Source organism: Centroberyx affinis, unplaced genomic scaffold, assembly GCF_046629955.1.
Source record: "Centroberyx affinis isolate AG114_WGS23_722 - 3 ecotype Tasmania unplaced genomic scaffold, CSIRO-AGI_Caff_v1 ptg001289l_1, whole genome shotgun sequence".
In the NCBI taxonomy this organism is placed as follows: Eukaryota; Metazoa; Chordata; class Actinopteri; order Beryciformes; family Berycidae; genus Centroberyx; species Centroberyx affinis.
Genome location: NW_027279795.1, coordinates 30,098 through 57,956, shown reverse-complemented (window position 1 = coordinate 57,956; position 27,859 = coordinate 30,098). Strand labels below are relative to the sequence as shown.

General features: G+C 46.0%; 1 protein-coding gene across 1 annotated transcript; it reads right to left on the bottom strand.

Annotated features, from left to right (window-relative positions):
• Positions 1–292: 292 nt before the first annotated feature.
• nedd9 (neural precursor cell expressed, developmentally down-regulated 9) lies at positions 293–27,859 on the bottom strand. Its single transcript, XM_071525348.1, has 7 exons — positions 27,660–27,859; positions 13,787–14,218; positions 5,705–5,803; positions 4,653–4,802; positions 2,617–3,798; positions 2,145–2,234; positions 293–1,658 (listed from the first exon to the last, which is right to left on the bottom strand). The coding sequence occupies exons 1-7, from the start codon at positions 27,669–27,671 to the stop codon at positions 1,092–1,094; spliced, it is 2,532 nt and encodes an 843-aa protein (XP_071381449.1). The 5' UTR covers positions 27,672–27,859; the 3' UTR covers positions 293–1,091.

The following is a 27,859-nucleotide window of genomic DNA, read 5'->3' as shown; positions in this document are numbered from 1 at the left end:
AGTAATATTAGTTTGGGTTTTAGTGGAGAGTTTTAGTGTCCCATGATGGTCTGAATGCTGTTTCAAAGGCTTTTCTATCCTGAGAAGAATAAATTCTGGGGGGGGGGGGGGGACAGTGAATACTTGTAATTTTTTGGCATGGAAATTTAAAGATTGTGAATATCAGCACAAAACATCAGTAATTGGCTACTTCAGCCTGAAAAGCAAACTCAAAAACAGTCGAATTCTGCATTCTGATTTATGGATCTACAATATAATATTGTATGCCAAATTCAATTAAACATGTCAGGAGGTGCCCACTTAATAACCAAAATATATATGATAATATATGACCAAAAAATTCAATTTCAGCCACAGAACTATAGTCTCTCATATAATTAATGATGTCAAGAGATTTCTTGCGTAGTTCTCACACGTTATAAGATGACATGTCCTTGTATTAGTAGCAGTGCCCCATCCATCTAACATGATATCCACTTTTGTACACCACCACCCTCTTCTGAATTTGCATATTCAATACCAAACTTTGGCAGAAAGAGTTTTGCTCCCTTACTGCTCCTTTGGGAAATCTCTTTCTTTTGCATTGTAATAAATCTGTTGTGTCGGAGAGATTAAAGGACACCGTCACATGGTTAAGAACAATCCTTTACTTTAGTCTGTGGAGAGCCCCGACCCCGCAGGAGGAGGGCGAGACCGACATGAAATGATTTACACACAGGTCTACTGTCACATCCAGCAGTAGGGCGCGTTGACCACATTCTACAGGTGAAAATGAAAAATAGGACTCATCTCATAAGGTGCTTCGTAATATGCGACAGGAATGTTATGAAAATACGTCCATTTTATCCTACAGAGACACCAATACTGCATCTATATATTCATACCATAATCATATAAAACAATCTACACAAAAATAGAGCAAATATGTACAGAACGGAAAGAACGAGACTATTTACAACATCCAAAAACACTCTTAGATTAATGCAGAGCCATATATATATATATATATGTATATTTATGATAGATAAATGTACACACGGTGTCTGTGGTGAAATGTACACGACCCGAAGGGCGACAAACATGGCTGGAGATCACAAAGCAGCCATCTGCAGCAACTGTTCTTTGAACTGCTGTGCGTGGTGTGAGAGGTCGGTGACTCTGTCCACCATCTCCTGGACGGCGGCTGTGTTGGGGTAGTTCAGGGCGGCCGTCTTGGTGGCGGTCACCACGGTCTTTAGCAAGTCACACAACACGTTACTGGAGTTCATCACCCTGTTGGCCACCTCCGGAGTGGACGCCTGCCTGGACAGAGTGTCTCCGATGAAGACCAGTTTATGGGCGCTGAGGATGACGAACTTGCTGTGCGCCACGAAGATGCGGGGCGGCTGCCCGGCGCCCACGCAGCCGAAGAAGGCGTCCACGGCGTTGAGGAGCGTGACGAAGTGTTGCTCGCACTGCTCCGAGTAGAAGCCCAGCAGCTGGCGGTCCCGTCCGCACACGTGGGCCCCGCCGCCGCCGCCCAGCGAGGGGGAGGGGGAGGAGGAGGAGTCCGAGGGCGAGGCCGAGGTTCCTGCCGGGTGCTGGTGGGAGATCCACTGTGTGATATCATTCTCCACTGGTTTGATCACTTCCTGCTCCAGCTTCTTGAACTGATTGATCTGTGGAGGAGGAGAATTAAGATGATTTTCCATCCATGTCTCTTAACTTGATACTGTATCATTCTGATTTTACAGAGACTTGGGAGTGATATCTGCCACAGTCGCCATGCTCTGTAAAAATGCGTCCTAAGATTAAAATGGCCTTTGCCTCAAGACAAACCAAATGGGAATGCCGTTTCCAAATATCGAGAGAGGTACAATTGTGAGAGATTATATGAGTGAAAAGGTTAATCTCCTGATTCCTTTATTCTGCTGTGTGTAAGGCTGTGAGGAGCCATCTGGCCGGTGGGTAGATGTAAATGTTTGACTCCCTCTGGCCCAAAAGGTCAACAGCTGTGTGTCTGATTGATGGTGTGAATCATAAAAACATTAGTATGTACGACTGATGTTATTGTAATGGAAAATGACATAGAGGCAACAAACGTACGGCCCTGCTCATCAGTGTAATAAATGTCCCTGAATGTAAAAGCAGAGGGAGAGCCTCACCTGCTCCTGGCCCAGGTTAACTTTAGTCTGCTTGATAATGTTTTCTTTATCCAGCAGCTCTTTCTGCTGACGTTCAAAGTCTTCTTTGCCCTGTGGAGGAAGAGGAAGTAGGTGAGAAAATGCATTCAAACGTTACACACACATACACACGTAGCCCTGATTTAACCTTTGAGATTATACTCGCTGCTCAGATTATGATTGACAACATATTCTCTGTGGTATAAACTCACTCTGAATAAAGCAATGCTAGATCATGAACCTTTTAAAATCTGGATGAACAGATGGACTGCATTAAATCCTAAATTCCAACTGACATTACCCAGTAACTCAGTTAAATACTATGTCAACATCCAAAAATAAGCAACATAAGAATCAAAGCATTCCCATTCACGCTCTGGCAGAAGCATAATCGATCATGAATAACAAGGTGATCTTAGATGCATGTTTTATCAAGACTGTGCTTCAGACTTACCTGCAGATGTACATAGTCGTAGTCCTCCATCCAGCTTTTAACACACTTCTCGCTGTTGTTCATGTTGTCTTTGTCCTGGCTGCTTGGCACAGGGAAGGGCTTGGTCTGGCCCCCGTAGTTGTCATTATCTGAGGAGGGGGATGTGAGCGGGTGGATCATGTTCTCATCCGGCGTGCTCCCTCTGGAGAAAGACCCGTCCATGGGCGCCCGCCTGAAGAGCAGCTCCGCATTGCTGCCTACTGTCGAGGCCAGCTGCTTGGCGTCGTCGGGTACAGTCCTGGACACCATGACGAAGCGGTCCAGCTCGTCGGTCTTATTGTGGTGCTTGGCAGCGGCGGAGGAGGCCAGGGCGTTCAGAGCCCAGCCGCAGTTCTCCAAAGCCTGGTAGATCTGCAGCAGGATCTGCTGGGAGTCCTCCAGCCGTCCCAGCTGCCTTCTCATCTTACTGTGCAGGCTGGGGTCCGATAGAGCCGTGGCGTTTGCTGCAGCCCCTCTACCGAACACGAGGAAGTCCCCCAGGGTGGCCCTGACCCTGTCCAGCACTGTGCGGACGTCGTTGGCGTGGCGTTCCATGAAAGGAAAAGTCCTCCAGTGAGGGGAAGCTGCCAGGGTCTGCAGGCCCCCGACTGAGGCCTCCACGGCCTGCTGCAGGCGGTACAGCCTCTGGACCGCGGCGTCCAGGTCCAGGGCGAGGCGGCCCTCGGAGCTGGAGCCCGTGGAGGAGGAGGAGGTGGACATGCTGCTGCGCGTGCTGCCTGTGCTGGAGAACGACAGGCGGTTCACGCCGTCCGTCACGTCCGGCATCGCTCGAGCGTCCTGGGGGGGGATGTCGTACACGCCCTTGCTTCTGTCCCTGTCAGCGGGCGAGGTTCTGTGCTGGGGGGGCTGCATGCCCCGGGGGATGTCATATACGTCCCTCTGAGACCCCGCCCCCGAGTGAAGGGCGGGCGGAGGCACGTCGTAAATGCCTTCATTGTCATTGGTAATAGGGTGGTGATGATGGGCAGTAGGCTCCGTGCCGGGGGGAAAGTCATAGTGGGACTGGGGGCTCTGTGCGGGCTTGGTGAGGGCGGGTGGGGGGACGTCGTAGATGCCCTCCTGTTTGTGTTTGAGAGGCTGGGGGAAGTCGTAGTTTCCCTCCTGGAGGGCAGGGTTGGCTCTGCAGGGAGGCACCGAGTAGACCTGCGGGTGAGGACAGTCATTAGGTTTATATTCAGTGCAAACATGCAGCCATACAGTGCACTGTCAACTTGTTTGCACCGGATGCCCTGAGTACAGCGGTATTGCAGTTAGAGATTGAGGAAGTGAAAGGCCTTCTGGTTGCATGTAGATACTATATTTGCAAACCTCAAAAGTTCTGCCTTTGATTCCTTCCTCTAATGCAGTGTCAGTCAGAATATAGCTCTAAAGCTTTAAGCGCCCAGAAGCTGTAATGGCTTGACAGTGCAGACTATGTGTTCTGACGTACATGGCACACAGCATGGGAGAGCAGTGGGGTGAATAAAATGGTGGCCTGTAAGTGATTTCCATCGGCCTTGAAATCCACTCTTTACAGCTAGACAGGCCTGCCCAAACTGTAATTAGGAACGACGCAAATAACAGGTCCCAGCATATTTCAGGTTATTACAAACAAACTGATGGCCCTAAGCCTGGTTGGGTCTGGAAGTCTGGTGAAATCTTAGAGGGTCTGGAAAGCGAAGAGTTATGTCCTTGACTTTTTCCCTGCTGGAGAGTTCACAGGCACAGAACCATACTCAGGCAGTTTTGGTTGAACACTATTGGCAGGCAAGGCTTTCATTTAGTGCAACCACAAGAATGTCATAAATATGATCATTTGACGTATTATTCATTTATTACAGCCAATTAAGAGGAATACTAGGAACTGTATCAATAAACACAAAATAACATATTCCGGACGTAAGTGGCTACCACTTCCTTAATTCGACTTTATTTGACTGAAATAAATTGAGTGTCTGACTGATGTGCCCTTTCATTGTGGTACTAGCTCTGCTAGTTTTGTTGAAATGTTCTTTTACCCCTTGTGCAGTGGGAGGTATGTCGTAAACCCCTTGTGTCCTGAGGTCCATTTGAGATGGGGGGATGTCATAGACTCCTTGGCACCGGGCGCCGCCTTGCTGTCCCGGGTACGGAGATCCCAACGTCGGAGCAGACGGAATATCATACACCTGAAATATGAAAACAAGAAAAACAATGAAAAAGGGGGGAATAAACTTTACATGGCAGTTACAGGACAAGTTCTGATCACAAACTACCAGGGGATTCTTAGTAATTATACAAAATAATAGCAATCATACAATAATTACATGTCAACTACATGTTGACTTTATTTGACTGAGACAAATTGCGTCTGGATGGTGTACACTTTTATTGAGTGGCAGCTCTACTAGATAAATGTAGTGGGGGGGTATGTAATATAGGATAATATAAGATTAAACATTAATTTTAATGATCCCTTGTGGGAAAAGTGGGTCATGGTAGGAGCAAAGAGTAGGATTTACTGATGAACATACTGATGATTAACGATACAGCTTTTTGGTTATGCTAATACAGAGCTCCTATTGGGTTAAAAGAATTCTTGCTATGTTGATTATTGACAGATTTACAGATTAATGGATGTTTGAATTTAACAGATCTACAAAAGGTACAGGTCAGCATAGTGGATTTGAGTGAAAGGGGTGACATTTTATAGCAAAAACAAAACTTTCAACAATTGCAACTTTTTTTATTCTGAACATAACATAGGAACCATTTATACTTTTACAGAGATTAAATTCAGAAAACTCATATTGTATAAAAATCTATGAAGTGCAGTTACACCCTTTTTTGATTACAAATGTGTTCAGATACAGCTCAACAAGAGCTTTCTGATGATATATAATACTCATTTTCAGCCAAAATGTCACTTATGCTCCTTTTGCACCAAATTCTCAATATGCAGAATGGGCAAATGTGCATCGCTGGCTATTTACAACAGATGTGCAAGTGTTTTTTGTTAGCTGCACACAAGTATGTAAGTTAGTAAGATTGAACTATTAGGTAAAATGCTGTGGGAAAATGAGACACCGACCCCCTGTGCTCTGCTGGGTGGGACGTCATAGAGGTCCTGTTGGTTGTGCTGGCCGGGACTGTAGGTGTAGGACTGTCCCACTCTGGTCGGGGTCACCACCTGTCCGTCCACAGCAGGAGAGAGAGACAGCAAGAGAGAGAGAGAAGGAGAGAGAAAGAGAGGGCAGACAAACAATCAGGCTGCTGTCTAAAGGCGACACCTGGGGCATGACAGCTCTGGAGACAAACGCTCACTATCGCAAATTGCAAACACACTCCTCCAGCCTCTGACTCTCCAATTGTGTACATCTGTCTTGGCTCTCCTCGGTTTTGCCTGTTTCCCATTCCTAGTCCTCAAGTGACCCAGCGACAGAAAGTGATTACAGTTGAGCCAGATAAGTTCTGACAACAGAGCAGGCCTACATCCTCCCTGTGCTGTGTTTCAGGCTATTTGTGGACCCTCCGAACCGCGTGACAAACAGAGGCCTGGAGCAGACCAACGCGGGGCCCTTCATTAGGAACCTGAAGTCTCCAAACTAAAATGCTTAAATACCTAAAAGCCAAACATAAACCCGTGACTCCAGATCCAATGGACTGAGGTGTGATGAGATGTGATGTTTCAAACGAGGGCACTACTGGGACTGAGGGAAACAAAATCTTTCGCAATCTTGTTGCAGAAGTAAAAAATAAGCTGCACTTTTTGAAAAAAAGTAAGGAACTTATATTATAAAACCCATACACTTTATCTAGCATGGCCTTCATCTGGGCAGAAGATATTGTTTTATGATTGAAGGGGCACTGAGTAATTTATGACTTTTATCAGCCTCTATCTGCGACCAAGGAAGTGTAACTACAAGACAAAACAATTTTTTTTGTCACCAGTTTCCAAAACTACAAAAAAATGAATTTTGAAAACCAGAAATCTCAGCATCTGGCAAAGTAATCATTGGTATTGATCAATAATCCTATCAAACCCCTGCATTTATGTCATGTTGTGCTGTGGGACAGCAAAAATATTAATGTACCATTAAAGTATTCCACACTGTCGGCAGTCGACAGCCCACAGAATAATGGTGTCACTTCTGCTTGGGAAAAACATGAACATGTAACGCCAGCTTCAGCTATGCCCATTGCATTTTTTGGTCACATTTTCCCTCCCTCTTTCCCGTCAGTGTTTTATCAGCCCCTCTCTTTCCGTCCCCTCCCCCCTGCCTTCTTGCATCCCCAAAAAGCAGAGTTGCAGACCTCCTTGCTGCGTCAGACAGACAGAGGAATGCTGGGAATGTCCTTCCCTGAGCCCAGTACCCTTCTCTCCCCCCCCCCCCTCCCGACACACACCACTATCACCATACTGGAACAAGCAGGGTTCATTAACAGGGCTTGAAAATAGGAACCATACGCATGGCTTCCTGGCAGAGAGAGAGAGAGAGAAGAGTCTCCGGGGAGATATGAGACTTAAATCCCAGTATCCACTCCGAGTCCCTGTATAGCCAACCTAATATCCTAATACCTTCCCTCGTACTGCACAGACATAATCAGAGCCGGAGCGACAGGAGCCGTAACTCCAGCATAAGACCAGCCAACTCAGAAGGAGATTAATGTTTCTGTGGAGGGAGCAGATAGGGGGGGATGGGTTTGAAAAAGAGATTTATGAAGCGAGGTAAGAGAGGAAGAAGCGAGCGGGGAGGAAAGTGAGAGGAACGGAAAATGCGAGTACGTAGCCTAGTATGGAAAGGAATGCCATTCATCTGAGCGGAGTTACCGAAGCGAGACCGAGTAACAGTAGTCCATATGGTTCTCATAAGTCTAATCTGAACAACCGCCCGGTGATTTAAGGTGTTCATTGTTGGCATTCCTGTCCGTACATACATCATCCCAACAGGGCCTGTGGGGTCAGAGCTGCAACATACGCTAACGGGCTTTAAACGCGTCAGCCGGGGCCTCTGAAATAAACCAGCGGAGGAATAAATAGCCTCGCTCCCTTTCTGCTCTTCTCACGCACAGTCGCTCACACTCACACACCTCTGGCGGTGTAAAAAAAACCAAAAAAACCCCCAAGAGCACGTAACCAGACACACCAGACAGGGAGCTGCGCTTTCACAAAGCAACAACAGAGAGATGCTCAGTAAAAGGTCAACCTAGCTGCTGCTGTCCCTGCGGTTTGGGTCTGTGCGCGGATAATCGGGGGAATAGACGCACAAGGGGATCTCTGTTCGTCCCGTACAGATGGCAAAGAGGTATCTGTGAAAGGGCCCGGTGCCCTTTTCCACAGGTACATGTCATTGGTTTAAGTAGTGCTCTTCCCATCAGTGGCTCCTCTCAGCCGCTGCCAGACACACACTGCTCATTTATTTCCCATCTCTCCGCCCTCTGTTTACCAAGCAGGCTGTTGCAGCGAGGCCACTCGGCGCTCCTGTAATTGCTGGTGGGTAAATATTTACCGCGTCCGATGAGGTCGGTGCTTTTATGGCGGCGGCGGCGGCGGGCAGTAGTGGCGGACCCTTTTTTTTTTTTTTTGTCTTCAGAGAGGAGCGGCGATGACATCATGAAGAGCCAAGGCGACTGAGCAAATATTTGTTCCCACTCAGGTGACAGGCTCGCAGGATTCCTTCATGGAGGAGTCAGAGGGATCAGGTTCAAACTGGTGCCCGGAGGAGCCAAACAGAGGCCTTGTTAACACTCCTACTACTATAGGGGCATGGTGACTCACGGCTCTTTCAGCAATGCCATGTTTACTTAGCATCCTCGCAAGACTCTGGTTTTGGCAGGTTGGATTGTGCAGCTTTATTTCGGCATCATTTTAGAAGTGTTGTCATAATGTAAACAGTTACCTCATGAGTTTGTTATATACATGTGCCCATACTGGATTTATAGTATATAAATAGATATAGCTATAGGTATAGATGTATAGACCATGAGCTACTATTGTACTCCTGAGTGTTTAGAGTGTACTGCATTTATACAGGATTGTGTGTGTGTGTGTGTGTGGTAGTTGTGTGTGGAAGGATGTGACAGGAAATCATCACTTCACACCTTTTCATCTGCTCTGTACACAACAAATCCATTTCCCCCGCTAATGATCTGATGACACAAATCAACAATCAGGCTTTTCACCAAAAGGTCAGGTTGCAAAAAGACGGTGACAATGACATTGAAGGCAGTCTGGCAACTGAGCCCCCATTGAGCTGCGTTTCATCCATCCATCTACCTATTCAGGCACCCACCCACCGCTGTCAGCACAATGCTATCTGTTCAGCTTTTAATGACTGAGGGTGGGCAGGCAGAGAGGCCCAGACAGAGACACCCAAGGGTGCAGTGACAATGAAATCTGAACCACTGTCTGTGCTATACTATATGAGATCACTGGCATTAAGCATATGACTGTCTCTCTTCAATGTAGGGTGTGTTTCTGCTCTATAATAACCTGTTCTGAATCGCAGTAGGAGGATTTAGCTTGCAGTGTTATGGGCCATTTTCCTCGCCCGAGCCGTTCGCTGCGGCGCTCCTCAGAGCTGCTCGATAATGTTCCCTTCCACCACTTGGAGCTGTGCTGGCCTATTAACGCGCCAAACTAATTAATGCAGGTAATTAAGTCTTGAATCCTGGGAGGCCCTCAGCCGTCTCGATAACGCGTCCAAGTGGCTAAACCCAAACATACAGCGGCTTTAATGAGGAGCGTTAAAAGAGAACACACTGATTCTCGCACTAATAAGGATCATCTTTCTCAGCCCCTCTGATCAAAGAGGCTTCTTAATCCCGGCACTAGCCAAGTTTTAACGCGATTATCTGCACAGAGGTAGTTTTAAGAGATGTGTCTGTCATTCGGTGTTTACTTTCCAAGAAAACAATATCATAAGACAATCCCTCTGACTTGTGAAAAACAAGCGAAAAGTGGAAGACGGGAGATGAGAAATGTCCCGACAGACCCCTGCCTGCATAGATCTTAATAGAGAAAAATGTTAACTTTCAGCGAAGCATTTCCTGCCCTCTCTCCTCCCTCTACCTCTGTGTTACTCCTTAACAGCCTCGGCTCTGAGCTTTCAAGGGGAGGCAGTCCTTTCAGAATGCAAACGGCAGAGCAAAATGCTTCTGATACAATGGATTTATGACCTTGCCCTCTCGGTCAAATCTCACGGGCCAGCGATTCATCACAAACTGCGACAATGGGGAGCAGACGAGTGTCTACAGGAGTCGGCTCGCTCCAGGAAGGGATAACTCACTTATCTGGTGCCGAGATCGTTCTGCACATGATTAGAAGGAGAAAATATGGCCGAGCCAAACAAACAGGCCATTAATTACAGATAACCTGGTTACTTCCAAAAGGAGAAGTTTATCAAGGTAGACGGCACTCCCTCAGCAGTCTAGCCCGCGAACGGTTCCCAACATACTTCCTTCGGTTGTGTGGGAGTTTATTAGCCTGTGATTCCCCTACATCTTTATGGTATCAGCAGATTGGATCTATGGGTATGACGCAGCGATGGAGGAAATGCCCATAGAAGGAGTAAGACTTCATGAGGCAGGAAGTGAGGAATAAAAAGGCCGTCTGGTAGGAGTAGATAAGAAGCGGGCCTTTGAACTCTGAACCCAACCCATCTTTGAACACCGTGACCTCAGCGCCTGACTCAGAGGGGGGAAGCACAGCACAGAGGAACTGGGAATGTGGAGGCGAAAGAGTGAGCGAGAGAGAAACAGACGCACCTTTCAGAGCTGTGAAGAAAGAGGAAATCAAGGGCCGGGTCAGATGAGAAATGGGTGTCTTTACACCAGCGTGATAAAGGCGGTACAAGGCGTCTCCTGGCCTCCCGTGTGAGGAGGCTCTTTGTGTGGCCGAGAGCCCCAGGCATCTGTCCCACACTGTCCCGGCTCGGGGGCCTTGAATGGGGCAGCTGTGGGACTCTTCAGCTCACCCTCCCCGGCAGGGTCACACAAGGACAAGGCCGCAGCATCAAACCAAACAGCCAGAGGGGCAGAGAGCGCCAAACCTCAGTGTGCCTTTATATACCAAAGCCCCACACCACATGAATAGAAAATAACCAGTCGGCAATCTGGATTTGCACAGCGGGGTTGGCATGCAAACCCGAGTACGCATACTGGAGGATGTGTGCAGACAAGAGTGCATGCATGTGTGTGCGCAAACACACACACACACACACACAGTGAAGGACATACGGGATCCTTTCTCCGTGGGAGGGGATGAAGGCTTTAGAGTAATATGAGAGGGGATTATCAGTCTAGGAAGCCTGCATCAGTCCCCGTAATCATTTGGGAAGCAAGCATGTGTCTGCGCTCACATGCTCGTTTGCTAGTTCGCTGTGCACTTGACAACAACAAAATCTCTGTTTTTGCTTCAGCTCCATCGGCTCTTAGCACGCCACGCCGTGACCGGCCACAGCGTTCTGCATGAGTCAACGCTCACAGCCTGTCATCAACACAGGCAAACAGTAGTAACTACTCTTTGTGCGTTATAAAGACCAAGGGTTGTGGTTTGGATTTCATATTAACAAAAATTATCCCCACGAATGCTACGACATGATATAGTGTGCTTCTGTAATAACAATATTTTTTGCTGAGACAGGATATAAACAGTGAAGTAATTTTTCTCAGTTCCACTACTCATGTAGTTACTGCTGTTTGGCTTTAAGGCCGAAGGGACTAATGGCGCTTCTGGCCAAAAGTCAGACATCACTGGAAAACAACAGAGCCTTGTCTGTATTCCTAGAGTGCACGCACACACACACACACACACACACACACACACGCACACACACACACGCACACACACACACGCACACACGCACACACGCACACACACACACACACACACACAGTACATGGGTATAGGTATGCACATGCACACCCACACATACAAATGCACATGTGCACAATAACACACATGTAGACAAACATACACACATTCACATTCATTCCCATGCACACACACACACACACACTATCTTTCTCTTTTATGGACAGGAACACAGCTGCAAATTGCACCACTTTGATAACCACAGATTGGAGGGTTAGTTAAATGTCCAAGACTTAATTTAATCTCTCCAACAACATGATTACAGACTACAAGCACAAAAAGCACTTTCATTAGAAGCACATTTAATTTTCCATGTTATCACCGAAGCCTTTTTTTTAATACCGTTCCTCAGTTAAGTCCTGTGGGCTATTAGTGGAAAGGAGAGGTGTTGGTTGACAAGGCTGCTGTGTATGTGTATGTGTGTTTCTGTGTGTGTGTGTGTGTGTACAGTATGCGTGCAGGTTGATTGGCAGGTCTCATGTTCTAAGCCCTCCCCTCCTCGCAGCCGCTGGCTCTGACTGACTTATCTCGACCGCTCCTGTGCAGTGAATCACACAAAGTCTCCTAAGCTCCCGGCGCCGGCTGCCTATTTACCTACCAAACTGCACACCTTAGCTCATTTCAATGACGGCTGAAGCCATCTAGTTTATAAAAAAAATACCCCGGGATATAAAAAGCTCATCCAGGATATAATTACTATCCGTCTCCTGCGGGGATGATCGGGTGTGAGGTGCTACAGCTAGTTAAGCGGTTGAATAAACAGGAGCATTTTCCCCCCTTATTTTTTCCTCATGTGCCCATATTTGAACACACTCAAAGACTTCCATGTGTCCATATGATTTCTCTGCATGTGTATGAGAAGTGATGCAAGTTTTCTCTCACTGGAAAACTGGTTGTTTGTCTTTCTGTGCTATAACAGGCCGTATGTTCCGTGACAGGCTGAGATATATGCTTCAAATGATATATTGTACAGCCAATAAAACAAGAAATACACATGATGGACGCACTGTTTGCAGGATCGTATAAATAGCCATATACTGTAAATGACCAAGCCAAAAGCTAGGGGTTTGCCAGTGACCTGTGTGCAGTTTTTGAGTACAGAGAAACCGACATTCAGGCAGCTGGACTCCACCAAAACCCCCAAAAAACAGGTTTGTGCTGTTTGCTTTTCCACAAGTTCTTCCCCTATTCAGTGCCCTTCTGTGGCTTGACTGGCTCTGCTACACAGAGCTCGCCAATACGCAAGTACAGCCAAATGGGAGCTGTGCATAAAAACACTACCCTGCTCTGTGGTAAAGGCCAGGGCCGTCACACCCTGTCCACAGTTCACATTGCAGACCCACAATCCCTCTGGCCTCTGGGTTGTGTGTGTGCAATCATACTGACGCAGTGTCGTGGCAGACTGGCGGGATAACAGGTCACTGTGTAAATGCGTAAATGCCATGTCCTATCATGCCATGTCTAATACCCACACTTGCCAGCGCAGGCCACACCCACCTGAGTTTATGTTATTTTTTCAATCCTTTCTGATCCCAGAGTCTGTCTTGGCCTGCAGGTCAGCAGAGCCCACAGGCTGCTGCTCAAGAGCCTCCCATTTTATTTTCTCTCTTTCTGTCTCTTAACCAAATCCATTTCCATTTCTTAATCACCCCATTCCCTTCTCTACTATTGCATTTAAAGGATAATATCAGTGGATTTTTTTGTGCGAATCATCTATCATCCTTATTCCGTCCTTATACCTCCAGCAGTCAGTGTAGCTGGAAGATTCAGGGTTAGCATTTTTCCTACTTTCATAAGAAGCCATTTGCTGACATTGAATTTTGTACGGTATGAAAAACCACAGGCTTGAAAATTGCTTGTTAATCCATCATGGTAAACATGAAGCTTTAATTTGGTTTCGTCAAAGTTTCTGTTTAATCATTACTTCACTGAGCCCGTTGAGTGTTTTCCTATCGATGCAGTATAACGTTATGCTCTGCTCACTGTCAATCACCTGACTCCCACAGGAAGAAAAGGAAGTCTCCTCCAGGAAATAATCCCTCAAAAACATGTTGTCTTAAAAAACGTTATTGTCACACCCATGTTTTCTTATTTACGTTGTCTTAGTTAGCCGGGACAGCAGTTAATTTCAAGCTATTTTAAACACAATGAAAAATGAATAAATCTTTAAAAATTACATGCGGCATGCATTGCAAAATGACTGGGGGAAACGGAAACTAGACTTAGACGGAAGTAAATGCGCTATAACTCTAAATGACACCAGTGTTTCCTTTAATCTCTCTCTGATCTCTTTCTCACCTTGCTAGGTGTGATGTCAGCAGCTAGCGTGCTCCTCGGTGGGACCTGGTAGATGTCTTGTCCTGGAGGAACCTGGTAAATGCCCTGCTGGCCCTGCTGCTGCTGCTGCTGCTGTGGGCTCTGGAGGGACTGTGGCACCTGGTAAAGCCCCTGGGCCGAGCCAGGCTTCTGGTAGGCCGAGCTCTGAGGAGGGGACTGGGCGGCGGCGGCGGCGGCGGCTGCGGCTGGGGACTGGGCCTCGAACATGGGCCCTATCAGCAGCTTGAGGCGGTTGCCGGGGGCGATGCCCTGGCGGCCGTGCAGAGAGCAGAGCCACCAGCCCTCCAGGCCGCCCGTGTTCTGCTCAATGACGGTCAGGATGTCCCCTTTCCGGAAGGCCAGCTCCTCGGGGGACTCCGGCATGTTGTCGTATAACGCTTTGGCCATCAGGTTCTGCAGAAAAATCAGACAGTGGAGACCAACATGAACCTCCTTTGCCATTATATAGTCTAGTCTAGTCTTGTTTATTTGGTCTTGTCTATTTATATAGCCCTTTATCACAGTCAAGTCTGAAAGGGCTTTGCATACCATTATATACTATACTACATACTGTCTATATACACATCATATACATCCTATACTAGGTCATATACATACTTATGCCAGGTTATAGAAATTCGACTGAACCCGCACACAGCAGTTTACCTCCACATACTCTGTGACATTGTTAGAACACTCTGGAGAATAATACGCTGGTGAACTTCTTGCCACTCTTGAAATTACCATGCAGAATTGCATTAGCCCCCAGCTCCGCACCAGATGTCTTTCAAACCGATTTGAACTTGATAGGATTTTCCCAGCCTATGCTGCGCTTCGGGGCACAGCTATCTGAAGGGCCGGTGAGTGGAGTGGTGAGAGATAATGACTCAAAACCACAGATCTGGAGATAGGAAAGCCCTGGAGGGTGTCACTATTGTGTCTGAGAGGGGCCACTTACTAATAATTGCCTCGGTAAATGCACCCGCCTTTTTTCCTTTAGCCTTTATTTATCCAGGGAAGGACTAAACTGAGCATGCTCCTTTTCAGCGACACCCTGCTTCATATTCATACAGTCAACACACATTCACACCTGGGAGCTGCACAGTACAACAGTCTTGTACTGTCGGCCATGTCGACTCCATAGAAGCAATTGGGGACTAAGTGCCTTGCTCAAAGGCACCTTAACAGTACACTACCAGTCAAAAGTTTGGACACACCTGATTTAATGTACTATGTTTTTCATTATCTTAAAGCCATTTTGATCTAAAGGCTTCTGCTTAAATGTTTGAAATTAGTTTCTTAGACAAATATAAACAGTGAAGTTGATCCTATGTATGAATTTCTTTCCAAAGCCTTTGCCTTTCCATCAAGGCAAAGGGCGGCTACTTTAAAGAATCTAAAATATAAGATCGTTTTTGATTTGTTTAACACTTTTTTTGGCCGCTGCATAATTCCATTTGTGTTATTTCATAGTTTTGATGTCTTTACTATTATTCTAAAATGTGGTGTCTCCAAACTTTTGACTAGTAGTGTATATGTTGAGAGAGGGGAAAGCATTTCTTGTTCACTTTTCCTCCCCAGATTTCTCCAGCTTGTCTGTGTTTTGAATCAATGACCTTCTGGTTCCAAGCCCTCTTCTCTAACCTCCGCCCCGTCAGATGGGCATTGTAAATACTCCACATAACGACTAACATACCCCTTGTTTGTACACAGCCTATATAGTTTTTGCTGCAGCATTAAAATGCCAAAGAATCTCTTATAATAATGAAGAACAAACCACAGAGGGACTGTGGGATTGAGGCCATGGTGTGCAGTAATGCTGGTTGGTCCAATGCCGGTGACTTTAGATCTGCTTTTCATCTTCATAAACTCTCATCTCTCAACACTTTGAGCTACAGTGGGCTTAAACTCACTCACATCAGATAAAATGAGCTGGGTAGAGGATAAAATTGGATTCCTAATCTGACACACTACATGCGCATTTGGATCAGAAACAAACATTTCGGCAAAACAGGGATGAGCACAAACACATGTAAACAAGAAACAGTGCGTGTAAACTGTTCCAGCTTGCCAAAGGAAATGAATGTCTCTCTTTCAGGAGTGCACTTGCGAATTCTCTCCCTCTTGGTCCTTGTCTAGTTTTTTGTTTTTTTTGCCTCATGCTATCGGAGTCCCTCTCTACTGTACATCAGTGTGGGAATCAGGAAGCCTGCTTTGTGGCTGCTGCTGGGTTGAACCTTTCGCTGGCCTTCCCCTTTCCTACCCGGCCTGATTCAGAAGGTTCCCATGTGAAACTCTCTCCATTAGTAACATCGTTATCTCTCACTGTGAGTCTGGCCTCCCTGGCTATTGTCTCAGTGCACCGTCATGGCCATTAGCCAGCAACACCCGATGCACAATTACACCCCCACCGTCAGCTACCCGCTGGCTGGCCTGCATCGCGCTCGATCCTGACTCCACAGGTCACCGTCGCCCAATGGGAGCGGAGCTGACTGTTCATTCCAATAATTTGATCAAGGCTGACAGAGCCATCCAAGAGGAAACAAAACGCTGATGACTGTGATGATGCTGATTGTGAACGTAGACACAATTTTATCTTGAGAAATGAGGGACGGGGTGATTCAATGCAAAAACAAACTGTGAAGTTGCTAATCCAGAGCTATTTAAAGCAGCTCTCTACTGTAATATTCTGGTTATGTATTGAGACATTTGGCTTGTTGAGATTAACTCCCTAATGTGTCATGCTCAGTGGAGAAAGTAGTTCAAGATCACCCCCACAAACACAAGCACAGACATATCATACTTCTTTTTCTACTCCCATGTCTCCACTAATTATAGTTCTCACTGTAATCAGCTGGCAAAACAACAAGAATATAAGTATTACCACACTCAAATACACACACATGCACAGTTGTATACACAAACACAACCAAACACACAAACATGTACTCAAAAACACCTTTAGTTGGGCAGCGCAGTCCGGTTCAGCCCCGCTCAGTGGTGTGAAGATAAGAGCTGATGAGAGATGGAGCTAAAAAAACTGTCCACAAACCACACTGTCTGCTCATCTCTGCTAAGCCTCTTAAGGTGTCAACAGCTCGGCAACATATTCACACAAACATACTGTCACTACTAGGTTTGGTGAACGTTTTGTACCAAAATGAAAGCAAAAGGAATAATCTTGAGATTTAAGACCAAACTAAATGGATTTGAAAAAGGATGTATATGAATGATAAATCCCACAGCAAGTACACAATATTGATCTCATATCTTGGTGGCCTATTAGTATGTTAGGATTACAATCACCTCAGTAAAGTGGCACATATTGTAACCACCATTGTCAGTCGATGAGGTAACTAATTTGCGTCCGGTAGTTGGACTTAAGCAGAACTCTGACATCAGAGTGAATTCGTGGAAAAACGCTGTGTGACAAACACGAACACAGTTCATGCGGCTGTGGTGAGTCTCGGGACCACAGAGATCCCAGCAGGGAACTGGTTGACACATTTTCACACACTTAGCCTCCTTCTCACCACGCTTTATTGGGGCTGAGTTTGTGGGTCAGTAAACATACACACAGTATAAATGGATATCTTGATTACTTTAACGCTACCTGGAGGAGCAAAGTAAACACGGTGTTTCACAGTGGGTTGACCTCTGATATAATAATTTAATATCATAATCTTGATAAATTGTAATTGTTAAAAAGCAATGATTGGACACTGCAAGTATGAAGAACTATGTGACACACAAAAAAGACATCTTTCAAATATCTCACTGTAGAGAATCATACTGAATGGATCTCAAACAGGTTGTTAACCATAATGGCTAACAGAAATGATGCAGATCCTTTTGAAGTGATGCGAGGGGGGAAGAATCAGCTCCTGTCGGCTTGTTTTTGTTTGCTTCTGTCCGCTGCACAACTGTAATCGGAGCAGGTGAAACTGACTATTAACACGGGCGTCAGATCTCTGTCGTAAACATTGGTTAGTCATAACAAGGTGACTCCATCACTTGCCACTGATCCTGCTGTAAACACATGTGTTTGCCATTTGTCAGCGGGCGGGGAGGGACGGCCCCCGCGCTTTTAGGCTTCACCCACAGATGAGCATGTCTTCCGGGAAGTAATCTTTCACAAGATGTTACTCAGCGAGACGAGAGGCAGTCCACTGCTTCCCAATGGCACTGTGACAAAGAGGAGTTTCTGGTTCTGCTCTGAAATATTAATGTAAAAACACAAGTTGGCAGAGGTGTATAGAGCAGGGATAGACAGCTGAGATGCATCAGGGTAGGTGGCACCATCACTAGCTGATATCAAAGATAAAGGTGAAGTAACAGACTTTGACCTAATTACTGAAAATAGATTGGTGCCATAAGACATTCACTGTGTGTTTATGACAGAAAACAAGATTTAAAACACACACACACACACACACACACAGACACACACTTCTCGTTGGTGGGGTCTCCCAGGTCCTTGGCAACATCTGGCTTTGGAGAATACTCTCACGGTCTCATATGTTTTCGTCATTACAAAGCGTGGAATCGTGCAAAGCTGAGCTGTCCAGATTCACACCTGGAGCAGGATAAACACACATGGAGACCCGGACCCGGACCCAGAGCCAGCTGTCTGAACCCCTCTCCTCTCCCCTGAACCCCTCTCTCTGCTGTGGGAGACGTCCGTGACTCATACACCTCTACATCAACACGGCATTTTCCACTGGTGTCTCCGTCTGAGCGCAAACAGTCGTCCGTCTCATTTGTGTGGCGAGCACATAGCTCCGCTGCTGACCGTTCCAAAAATAAAACGCCCGGCCTTACGTAACTTCACCGCTGAAAGGGCCCCACCTTTGCTTTCAGTAAGAGCTCTCTGGGTGGTTTTGGCTTAGTTCTGCCTCTCTGGAGTACACATCAATCTAATAATAATGAAGGTGGCTTTGGCTAAATGAGCTCACACAAATACAACAGTTGAAATTCCCCCGCTACTGCAGCCAAATGCACGACCACACCGCATAGCAAGAAATCTGGGTCCCCAAGGCAACGGGAGCGGTCCTGCTTTTAGAGAGACAAGGATGTTTTCGGCCCAAACAAGCGCCCCCCGGCCCTTACACCCCCCCCCTGCTCCCAAAAAAGTGGTAGGCTCCAACTGTGAGAACATCATGCTGTTGCTATGGAACTCGGTGCAGCACCTCGGCGGCGGGCCGGTGTGAAAATTAGGGCCATACCACTGCAACACGTGCCCCGGGGTGGTTCATAGAACGGGTGAACCAGCACACTCATTTGGCCTCATTTCACATAGGTAAATATAGAAAATAATTATAGTAATGACGATAATGAGGACCTGATGACTTTTACGAGCCGTTCCTCTGAGTGCGGGCTGCTGCGGGTGAGAGCCAGTTCAAATAAATGGGCCGTGTGAAGGGTTCTGGGTAGGACAGGCTCATGGGAAGCGGTTCAGAGCGCAGAGTACATGGTAATTTCTTCATTTGGACAGATTTCAGGAAGGTTGACCCACTGATTACAGCCTCTTTATAAGCTCTGCCAGTGGCCATGTATTAACATAATTACACAGCAGGCTGGGTAAAACTTCACCTCCTCTATTTCTGTAATCGTCTCTGTGCCAGAGGACCATGTCACAACTTCGATGTTTCCACTTTCAACAAGTATAATTCATCTTCATCACTTCAGCATGCTGGCACACATGATCCAACATGTGCACTGCTGCTGCCTCACATTGACTGATGCCGCACGCATACAGCAGTAAATCAATACAATAGATTACAGTGACATGAACAGAATGATAACTAACTGTAATCAATGAATAGCTTATTCCAGGCTGATGCTGGCCTAATGGTCACATGACACCAGCAGCCACTGACTGGTTGTGTCATAGTTTGCGTTTCTGTCAAACACAAATCATGGCAGTGAATTGTTTGTTTGTATACTGTATTGCATCATTTTGTTTTTTAAGATTATTTTTTGGCATGTTTGGCTTTATTAGTCTAGTGAAGAGAGACATTGTTAGACCACTGATCCGCCAAGAAACCCATACAGTATTGTGTCATTTTATTTTGTGATTGATTGTTAATTAGTTAGATCCTCCTTAGATTTGTGATTTGAGACACACTTTGTGATGAAGGGCTTTATTAATAAACTTGACTTGACATGTTTTCATTCAACCACAAGCTTGCATTGTGATAAAATGCCAGGATGGAGCACATCGACCCCCTCCTCACCAGTAGAAATAACTCTATTCACTTTGTCAAGCACTGTATAAAAGACTATTGTATCCCTCGTGTAAATATGACACCCAAGGCCTTGCTGCTGTCATTTGTGATTCACAAGCTGTGACACTCTGATAGTGCTTCTGAGGAAATCTCCCCACCCTCAGCTGTAACATCTAAACAATCGCAGCATGGCAACTGTATCTTCAACAGGATATGATGTGCCATGATGTGCCTAACCACAGTGCATGCTAGGACAAACCACTGATCCTCGTACTACATCAATTTGAAGGTTTGACAGTTGTTATATGAACCTGAGGGCCTCCTTAGTCATTAAATACACATCAGAAGTGTGTGTCACTAATATGGAGTTTCCCTGGAAAATTTAATTTTCAGTCATTTCAGTTCTGTCAAATCTCTGCAGCAGGAAACAGTGGAGTATTTCCGCTCCTACTGGATACCTGACAGTAGACTTCACTTTTACTGAATCACACAGTGAAGCCAATCAGATGCTGGCCAACCTCCGTCATCACTGGTAGTAAAAATCATGATGAAATGCGTTGTGGGCAGGAGACTATTGCAACATCACAAGGCACCTTTTGACTAAACCACAGGAAATGATTAGTTAAAAAAACGTCCCCTCCCTCTGCTCCTCCTCACTCTCTCATTAGAATTGGTTTTTACTGTCACACTAAAAGGTAACTTGATGTAACAGCCTCCTCTCTGTGTCTGTCCCCACTCCTTAGCCTGCAGCAGTTCCTGTCTTCTGCGAAATCCATGGGGATCCGGGGTAAAAACCAACCTAACCTTATCATTTCACATCTTGGACTTCCTCGCTCTGCGCCCATGAACGCCAGGGACAATCTATAATTAGACGTGAAAGCTACACTGGATATATTCTTTCAAAATGTGTATCAAATTCTGTGAAGTGGAAGGGCTGCTGGGCAAGCGTGTTGTGTAACGCTTGTCTCTCATATTTTGCAAGTCATGCCAGGACCGTCTGAAGCCCGCGAGGCAGCAGGGTGGCTCCGTGGTAACAGAGACCATTCTTCAACCAGAGGAAACAATGTTGGCAAGGAGACGCCCTGCTGAAGTGTCTCTGAGCAAGACACTAGGGATGGGATGGTGTGCTTATCTCACCATATGAGTAGATACACGATATGGGGTTCATGATACAACCACAACGATAGTTCAATGACAACAAAGTCTGACAGAAAGTCTGTCAGAAATATGTCTTTCTAGCAATGGCATTGGCTCGCTAGAATGTAAACAACATTTTAAAAATGTCATTACAAAGTGCAAATAATATAATTTGGATGGAGAGCTTGTGAAATTGTGATGGGCAAGCCATCTCATTTGTGATTACTACAGCAGAATAAAATGTAGCTAATATCGTGATTCATTTTTCTGCCCCACGATACGTATTGTTACATGTTTGTATTGCGATATATATTGAATTTCGATATATTGTTACATCCCTATCAGCTCCGGGGGCTTTTCTGTAGCTGAACCTGACCTGAAAAGACAAATTCCCTATGGAGGTCAATAAAGCATGCCCCCCCTCCAAAAAAAACCAAAACAAATAACTGCAGTATGGATGGTATTCATGGGCCCCGAGCTGAGAAAGGCTCCGTTCTGGTGGAGGAGGGAGGTGGATGTTTGCCAGGCTGGGTGTCGATGCCAAGTGAGAGTACTTGAGCGCATCACTGTCGCCCCTGGAGACACAAGCTAATCCCTCAAGGGGGAACTGGCCAAGATGTGAAATATATTTTATGGTATCTCTGCAGGGCCACATTTAATGGTTTTACATATAGGAATAGCAAATGAGATGTAGATTTTCTCCACTGTCCTCCCGATTTCACGCTACACCCAGAGATCGCACAGACACAAAAAGCATAACGACTGAGCCAACAATGTTCTCCCCCGACATAAGGGCTATTTGAGATAAAGGGAGAATAATTTATTTACTTAAAAGGAAAAATCCACCCTAAAACACTTCTGCACAGCTATTGCTAATGTACCTTGCATTTTTGGACCCATATTCTTCTTCTTCCTGTGGATAACTGGCCAAACGTAGACAATGTGACGTCATATGGAGATATTTCCAGTGCAGCTACAATGGAGTTTAACAGAAAGATTTTCAGCTGGGCTTCTTTATAGACTCACCATTTTGCACCGATGTTCAACAATCACACAGGCAGAAATCCATCGTAGAAGAGGCAGAGACGCCAATTTCTCTACTGACAGCAGCCTCAATCGACCAGAATGCAGTGCAGCCACAAGACATTTTTTCTCGACTGGAAAAACTCTCGCTGTCTTGCTCTCACTATACTATTACTATTGCTCTCTAGGGCTTTTACATTATTCTCATTTTCATTGAAAAACGTATTAAAATGATTATGGTGTGATTTTTGCGGGGATCTGTACCAAACAAAGATGTTTTCTTAAGTCTGTAGAATATGATGTGTAGGCCAGGACATCTCTGCAGCACGACAATATTTAATTTAAAATGGTATTTTGACACACATTTCGCCTTTAACAAATATTGCGCCTCCTGCGATTTGAAAATTGCAGTAGGCCATATTGCGATTTCGATAAAATTTCGATTAATTGTTCAGCCCTATTGCTCTCTACACATATAACCCACAGTTGCATGCAACAACTTCACACCCGTTCTCTGGGGGTTGTGAAAAGACATTCTTGGAATCAGTAACTGAAGTAGAAGGAAGAAGGAAGAGGAAAGAAGACAGTGGGCACACCAGAAAAGTAAATTGCAACACTTGCAGCACAAAATAGCTCCTCTAAAGCATTGAACATCACAGACTGCTTATATATAACAGTGTAAGAATATCTGAGGATGGATTTTTCCTTTAATAAGTTAGGAATTTAGAACACTCACTTAGTATATTACACAATTATAACTACTAATCTGTATCTTCACTTCTCCTATATGTCACATGTATGAGAAACACATGCACATGCACAGGGATGAGAGCAGGCAGGGGTTCAGTGGACACTTTGACAGCCATCTTATTCACTGTCTGCTGCAGGGATAAAACCTCTCACACTCTGTTTACTGCATGGACTCTCTGACCACCGGGCCACAAAACATGTTATTATCAAAAGAAATACCCATTGGTTTGCTGAGTCAGACCAGTGACACGCCCAAAGCACATACATAACCTCTGACAAACACACTTTTCAAAGCACAAACAGAACGACAGCGGTTGTGTGCACTAATTCAAGGTGCCGGTGGTAAAAAACACTTTTCTCCCCCCTGTGTTCCCAGCTGTCAAGGCTCCTCTTATCTGACATGAGGACAGGCTCTCCGCAGGGTTTGCACTAAGTTGACACGGGGCCCTCTAGGTCTTGAGAGATGTTCCTGCTAAATAGTTGGCATTCCTCAGGGGAAAGGGGGGTGGCAGAAATGATTTCCGCCAAAGGTTAAACATGGAAATGATTATGTGCATTGTTGCTGATGTTGGGCAGTTTCTTTTTTCTCCTTTTCTGGATGCCATGAGCAAACAATATAGTCTGTCTCCCCGCCGACCGTTTTTCAAATGGTAATGCTTGGCCCACGGTGCGAGGGCACAGCGGGGGGGCGGAGCGACCGCTATTCATTCAGATTGTGGGGGGGGGGGGGGGGAAAGCTCTTCACGCTCACTGAAAGTCCTGCGCTGGGCTGGACTGGGGCAAAGAGACAGAGAATCCTGAAATATGTTGACAGAGACCTAGAGGAATATCGCTGAAAAAACTCAACCAATGTTTTGCACATGTCATAGAACGATAATAACGTCACTTTTTAATATTGAATGGAGTAGTTTAGGTTCTGTGTTGAATTCAGTGTAATAAAATTACAAGATAGAGGGGCCTTGGAAATTGGGAAAAAGCCACATGGAAAAGCCATTTCACTGCTTAAATATGTTTGTAAAACTTGCGTAGGCTTCTCCCACAGTGAGAGGCTGATCGTGAGAGAGAGCTGCTGGTAACAGAGGAGACGACTGTTTGCCTGGTGGCTCAAGTTTTGCTCCATGAATAAACCCTGTTCTTCTTTTCGGAGAATACAAGCGTCTCTGGAGAAGTGCTCTTTCCACACAATGCCACCCCTGCATAACCAAACACACACACACACTCACACACAGCACAGAAAGTAAAAAGACTTAGTATCCCGGTGTGCCCCCGCTGCCAGACGAAGCCTCATTAACAATGTAAAGGGGCACCTTGAAACAATCATGTGCATCTCCTGAACAACCTTCCCATGCACGATCGCCTGGAATGCTCTCGTTCTCATGGGGCGCTCCTCGACCTCCCAGCTCCCATCCCCCAATACTTCCAGCTCTGTTTGCCCTCTCAGTCCCCCCACAACTTCCTATCCCTTTCATTTTCTGGCCCTTTCAGCATCAGAGATCCTCCTCCCTCCTCCTCCCTCCTCCTCCTCCCTTCGATCACTGGCTCTGAGAACAATGTCTGCCTCGCTCTCCTCCAGCTCCCTCTCTTTGGACCAGCGCCTGGAACCTGAACCCATAAAAAAGAAACACTGACACACACACACACACATACAGGCCAGAACATGGGTTCACCTAATCACTCTTCACTGTGGTTGTGAAGCTATTTCTGCTACAGTTACGTAAGCTACAAAAGAATGAGTTAAAAGGAGGTGGAAGTGTATGGGCGTGTAGACCGATATGTGTGTGTACTGTGTTACTATTGGAAGACTGGGAGGGGGCTAATTTCCTTCTTTTGCCCCAGAAAAGCAAAGTTGTGTCGTAACACTCTTAACTGCCACAGGCATCATATCTCTCTCTCTCTCTCTCTCCCTCTCTGTCTCTCTCTGTCTCTGTCAGTCTCGGAAATCCGTGGGCCTCACTACGGCTGTAAGAGATCCGCCTGTGTGCGGACTCATCAGGGGGATTAGACGCATTAGGTGACCTATGGAAGACAAGCCATCCCTTCACACCTGCACACCTGTTGGAAACCATCTCTAATGTCAAAAGAGAGAAACACACTTGTGGTCAGACTCGCCGCCTCCTCCTGGTTCCACCGCAGTCGGCGGCGCCGGACCTCAGTCAGAACATGTGACAGGGCGCCAACCGCCACTGCACTTAATGGTAGTTAAGCTTCTGTGGAAACATTACCACTCTGTCAGGAAGGGGGACACTTAATATAGCTGTAAATAATTCATCCCGGGTAAGATGAAGAGCAAACACCACAATGTGATAGGGGGCATAAAGCCCTTTGTAACTATTTAACATAATTAAACTGGGATAAGGCGGCAGGGATTGAATCTGTGAGTGGCTGACTTGGGGGAAACAAAAACAAAACCACTGCAGATATGCTGACACTAAATGTGTAATATAACCGGAGGTCAAACCCTCCTTGGCTGCCTGACCTCCCACTTGGTGCCACCCGCCCTTCCTCTGACTACGTTGCATAATAGAGATAGGTTATCATAGGCAAAGAACACTGGCTGCGCTATTGCTACGCTCTCCCTATCTCACTCAAATATGTGGCAGAGCAAAGAGAGAGAGAGAGAGAGAGAGAGAGAGAGAGAGAGAGAGAGAGAGAGAGAGAGAGAGAGAGAGAGAGAGAAGTGGAGCAGCAGTTCTACGTCAGGAAGATTGCGTACTATACTGATCTCATCCAAACAGACAGATAACAGCCTAGAAAGACTGGCATTCATCAGATTTCTCAAAATAGGCCTTCCTCTGATCAACAGGTAGTTCCACCTCCCTGATTAGGATGAAAGCAGTGATCAAGGAGTCCTGGTCAAAGTCACCATGCTTGATCACTACCTCCTTCCCACTCTGAAAGGCTCGCTCAGCTCGCGGCCCCCCGGTCTCACTGGCCCCGTGCCCAAACCATCACCACCATTACCTCCGTCCCGGGCTCTCTGCTCTGTGTACTGTGTACTGAACGGGACAATGAGTCAGTTAGGGACCATGACGCACATACACAGCGCACACGCCCACAAATCACAGAGCGCTAGGAGAGACCAGGCTCACGAGGAACGGACCCGAGTGAAAAAAAGGAAAAAAGATACAGCTGAACTAAACTGAACTAGCCTACATTAAGAGGGGCTCCTCTCAAGTCTGGCGAGGCTTGAGCCAAACCCTGGCAACGGCAACTTCACACTCCAGAGAATAGCCAGAGAAATACTGAAGTCATTGCCCTCGATTCCCCTGAAATCACCAGAACACTTTGCACAGCTTTTGCATGAGAGAGCAGAGTTTTTTGCTTCCCTAATATGGTACGCTGAGGCTTCAGGATCAAGCACATGGACCTAATGATGAAAGAAATCAGGGAGCAGGGAGATGACACTTAAAAAAAAAAGGTATTAAAAGATGCTCCATATCCCTGCACCAACTCAGCTAGTCATCTCTTCCTAGCTGCCCTATATTCCCCAAATAGTGTTAAGCAGACAAAAGCATTCCATTCATGAAGCAAGCGTCCAAACCGGCTACCGCAGGCGGACGCTAATCTTCCCACTATCTTTGAGCTCTAGTGCCGTCCAGGGAATGTGCTGAATGAAAAAGGGCCCACGAGTTCGGAAGATGCCAACTTTCCATAGGAGCCAATCCAAAGCTTCCCGTGCCTCGGATGCAGCCGATACCAAGCCGTACCGACTCAACAGCGAAATAAACCCCACTGACCAACAGTGACAGTGGAAACACGACGTCTGATAGCGTACGTGGTCAGAGAGTTTCCAAAAAGGGCCACAATGCAGATTTGACATTTAGTGAGGGCATGACTCACCTCCCACAACCCCCCCCCCCCTTAAGCAAAAGTGTCAAATTAACTCAACTGAATGTCTCATTTGTGCGTCAGCCCTTGAATGTAAATAACAAAAAATAAACATTGGCCAAACAAAGCTGAAGCCTCACAGTCCACGGGAGCAGGAAGGGGGGTCATTGAAAGGGACATAAGTAATGGAGCGCAGCAGTAATGAATGTGCCAATGTGTCTTTTCACTGCTACCTAGTAATTTGAGTCGCAGCAAAATGTTCATTCCCCATAAATAGGCCACACAGTAATATCAGTCATTGGCAGCAGGGACACTGGTGGGAAATCTGAGCTCCCAAAACATTAACAATAAGTTTATCAATGGGGTTAAAAAAAAAAAAAGACACAATTTTTACACTGTCTGCTCTTACTTTTTGGGGGGCCCCAAGCAGTTAGGGGCCCCTTGAATTATCACCCCATTTCCGCCCCTGGGTTGCAGCGCATGTATGGATAGAGATGGTACATAAAAACATCAGACCCCTGTGGTCTTAAATCAGACATTTATACACAAAAATAACCCGTTTAATCGGATAGTGACTTTAAAATCGCTCAGACAGAGCAGACGATGTAAAAAGAAACCTGACAAAGCATCCTCTTCTTGTCACACTCACTCGGTAAGTGCAATTTCCCGTTCAAATTTTGAAACGACCCGATTAGATTAATCACAGAAGTTCAGTTAAGTTACCGACATAAAACCAGGTGGGAAAGTTTCAAATAAAACCCACGGCAAGTTCTTTAACACATAATACCGTTTTTTAAGTTTTCAGAGTAGGCTTTTCAACTGAAGACACTAACACTGAGGCAGAAAACTGCTGGTTTACAATCAAACTCATTGCATGCAGAGGCACTTACTTTGTATTTCATCTTGAGCGCCTTTACACCTCTCTTCTCTCTGACTCCGGGAAAAGTGTGAAATATCCGCTTTATCGCATCAAAGAGCGCACATCTGAATACTCAACTGGGATATTTTAATTTCTGTGCAGTTTACTCGCCATCCAGCTTCAGTAACGGAGAAACAGACGCGGCAGAAATGTCTGTGAATCCGGGGCTCC

Bases quoted from the DNA above. Each gene is read 5' to 3' on its own strand.
- nedd9 (XM_071525348.1), bottom strand. The intron at 5,804-13,786 runs GTGAGAAAGAGA...GTGGACGGACAG, and splicing joins CTGACATCACACCTAGCAAG to GTGGTGACCCCGACCAGAGT. The intron at 2,235-2,616 runs GTAAGTCTGAAG...CTTCCTCCACAG, and splicing joins ACGACTATGTACATCTGCAG to GGCAAAGAAGACTTTGAACG.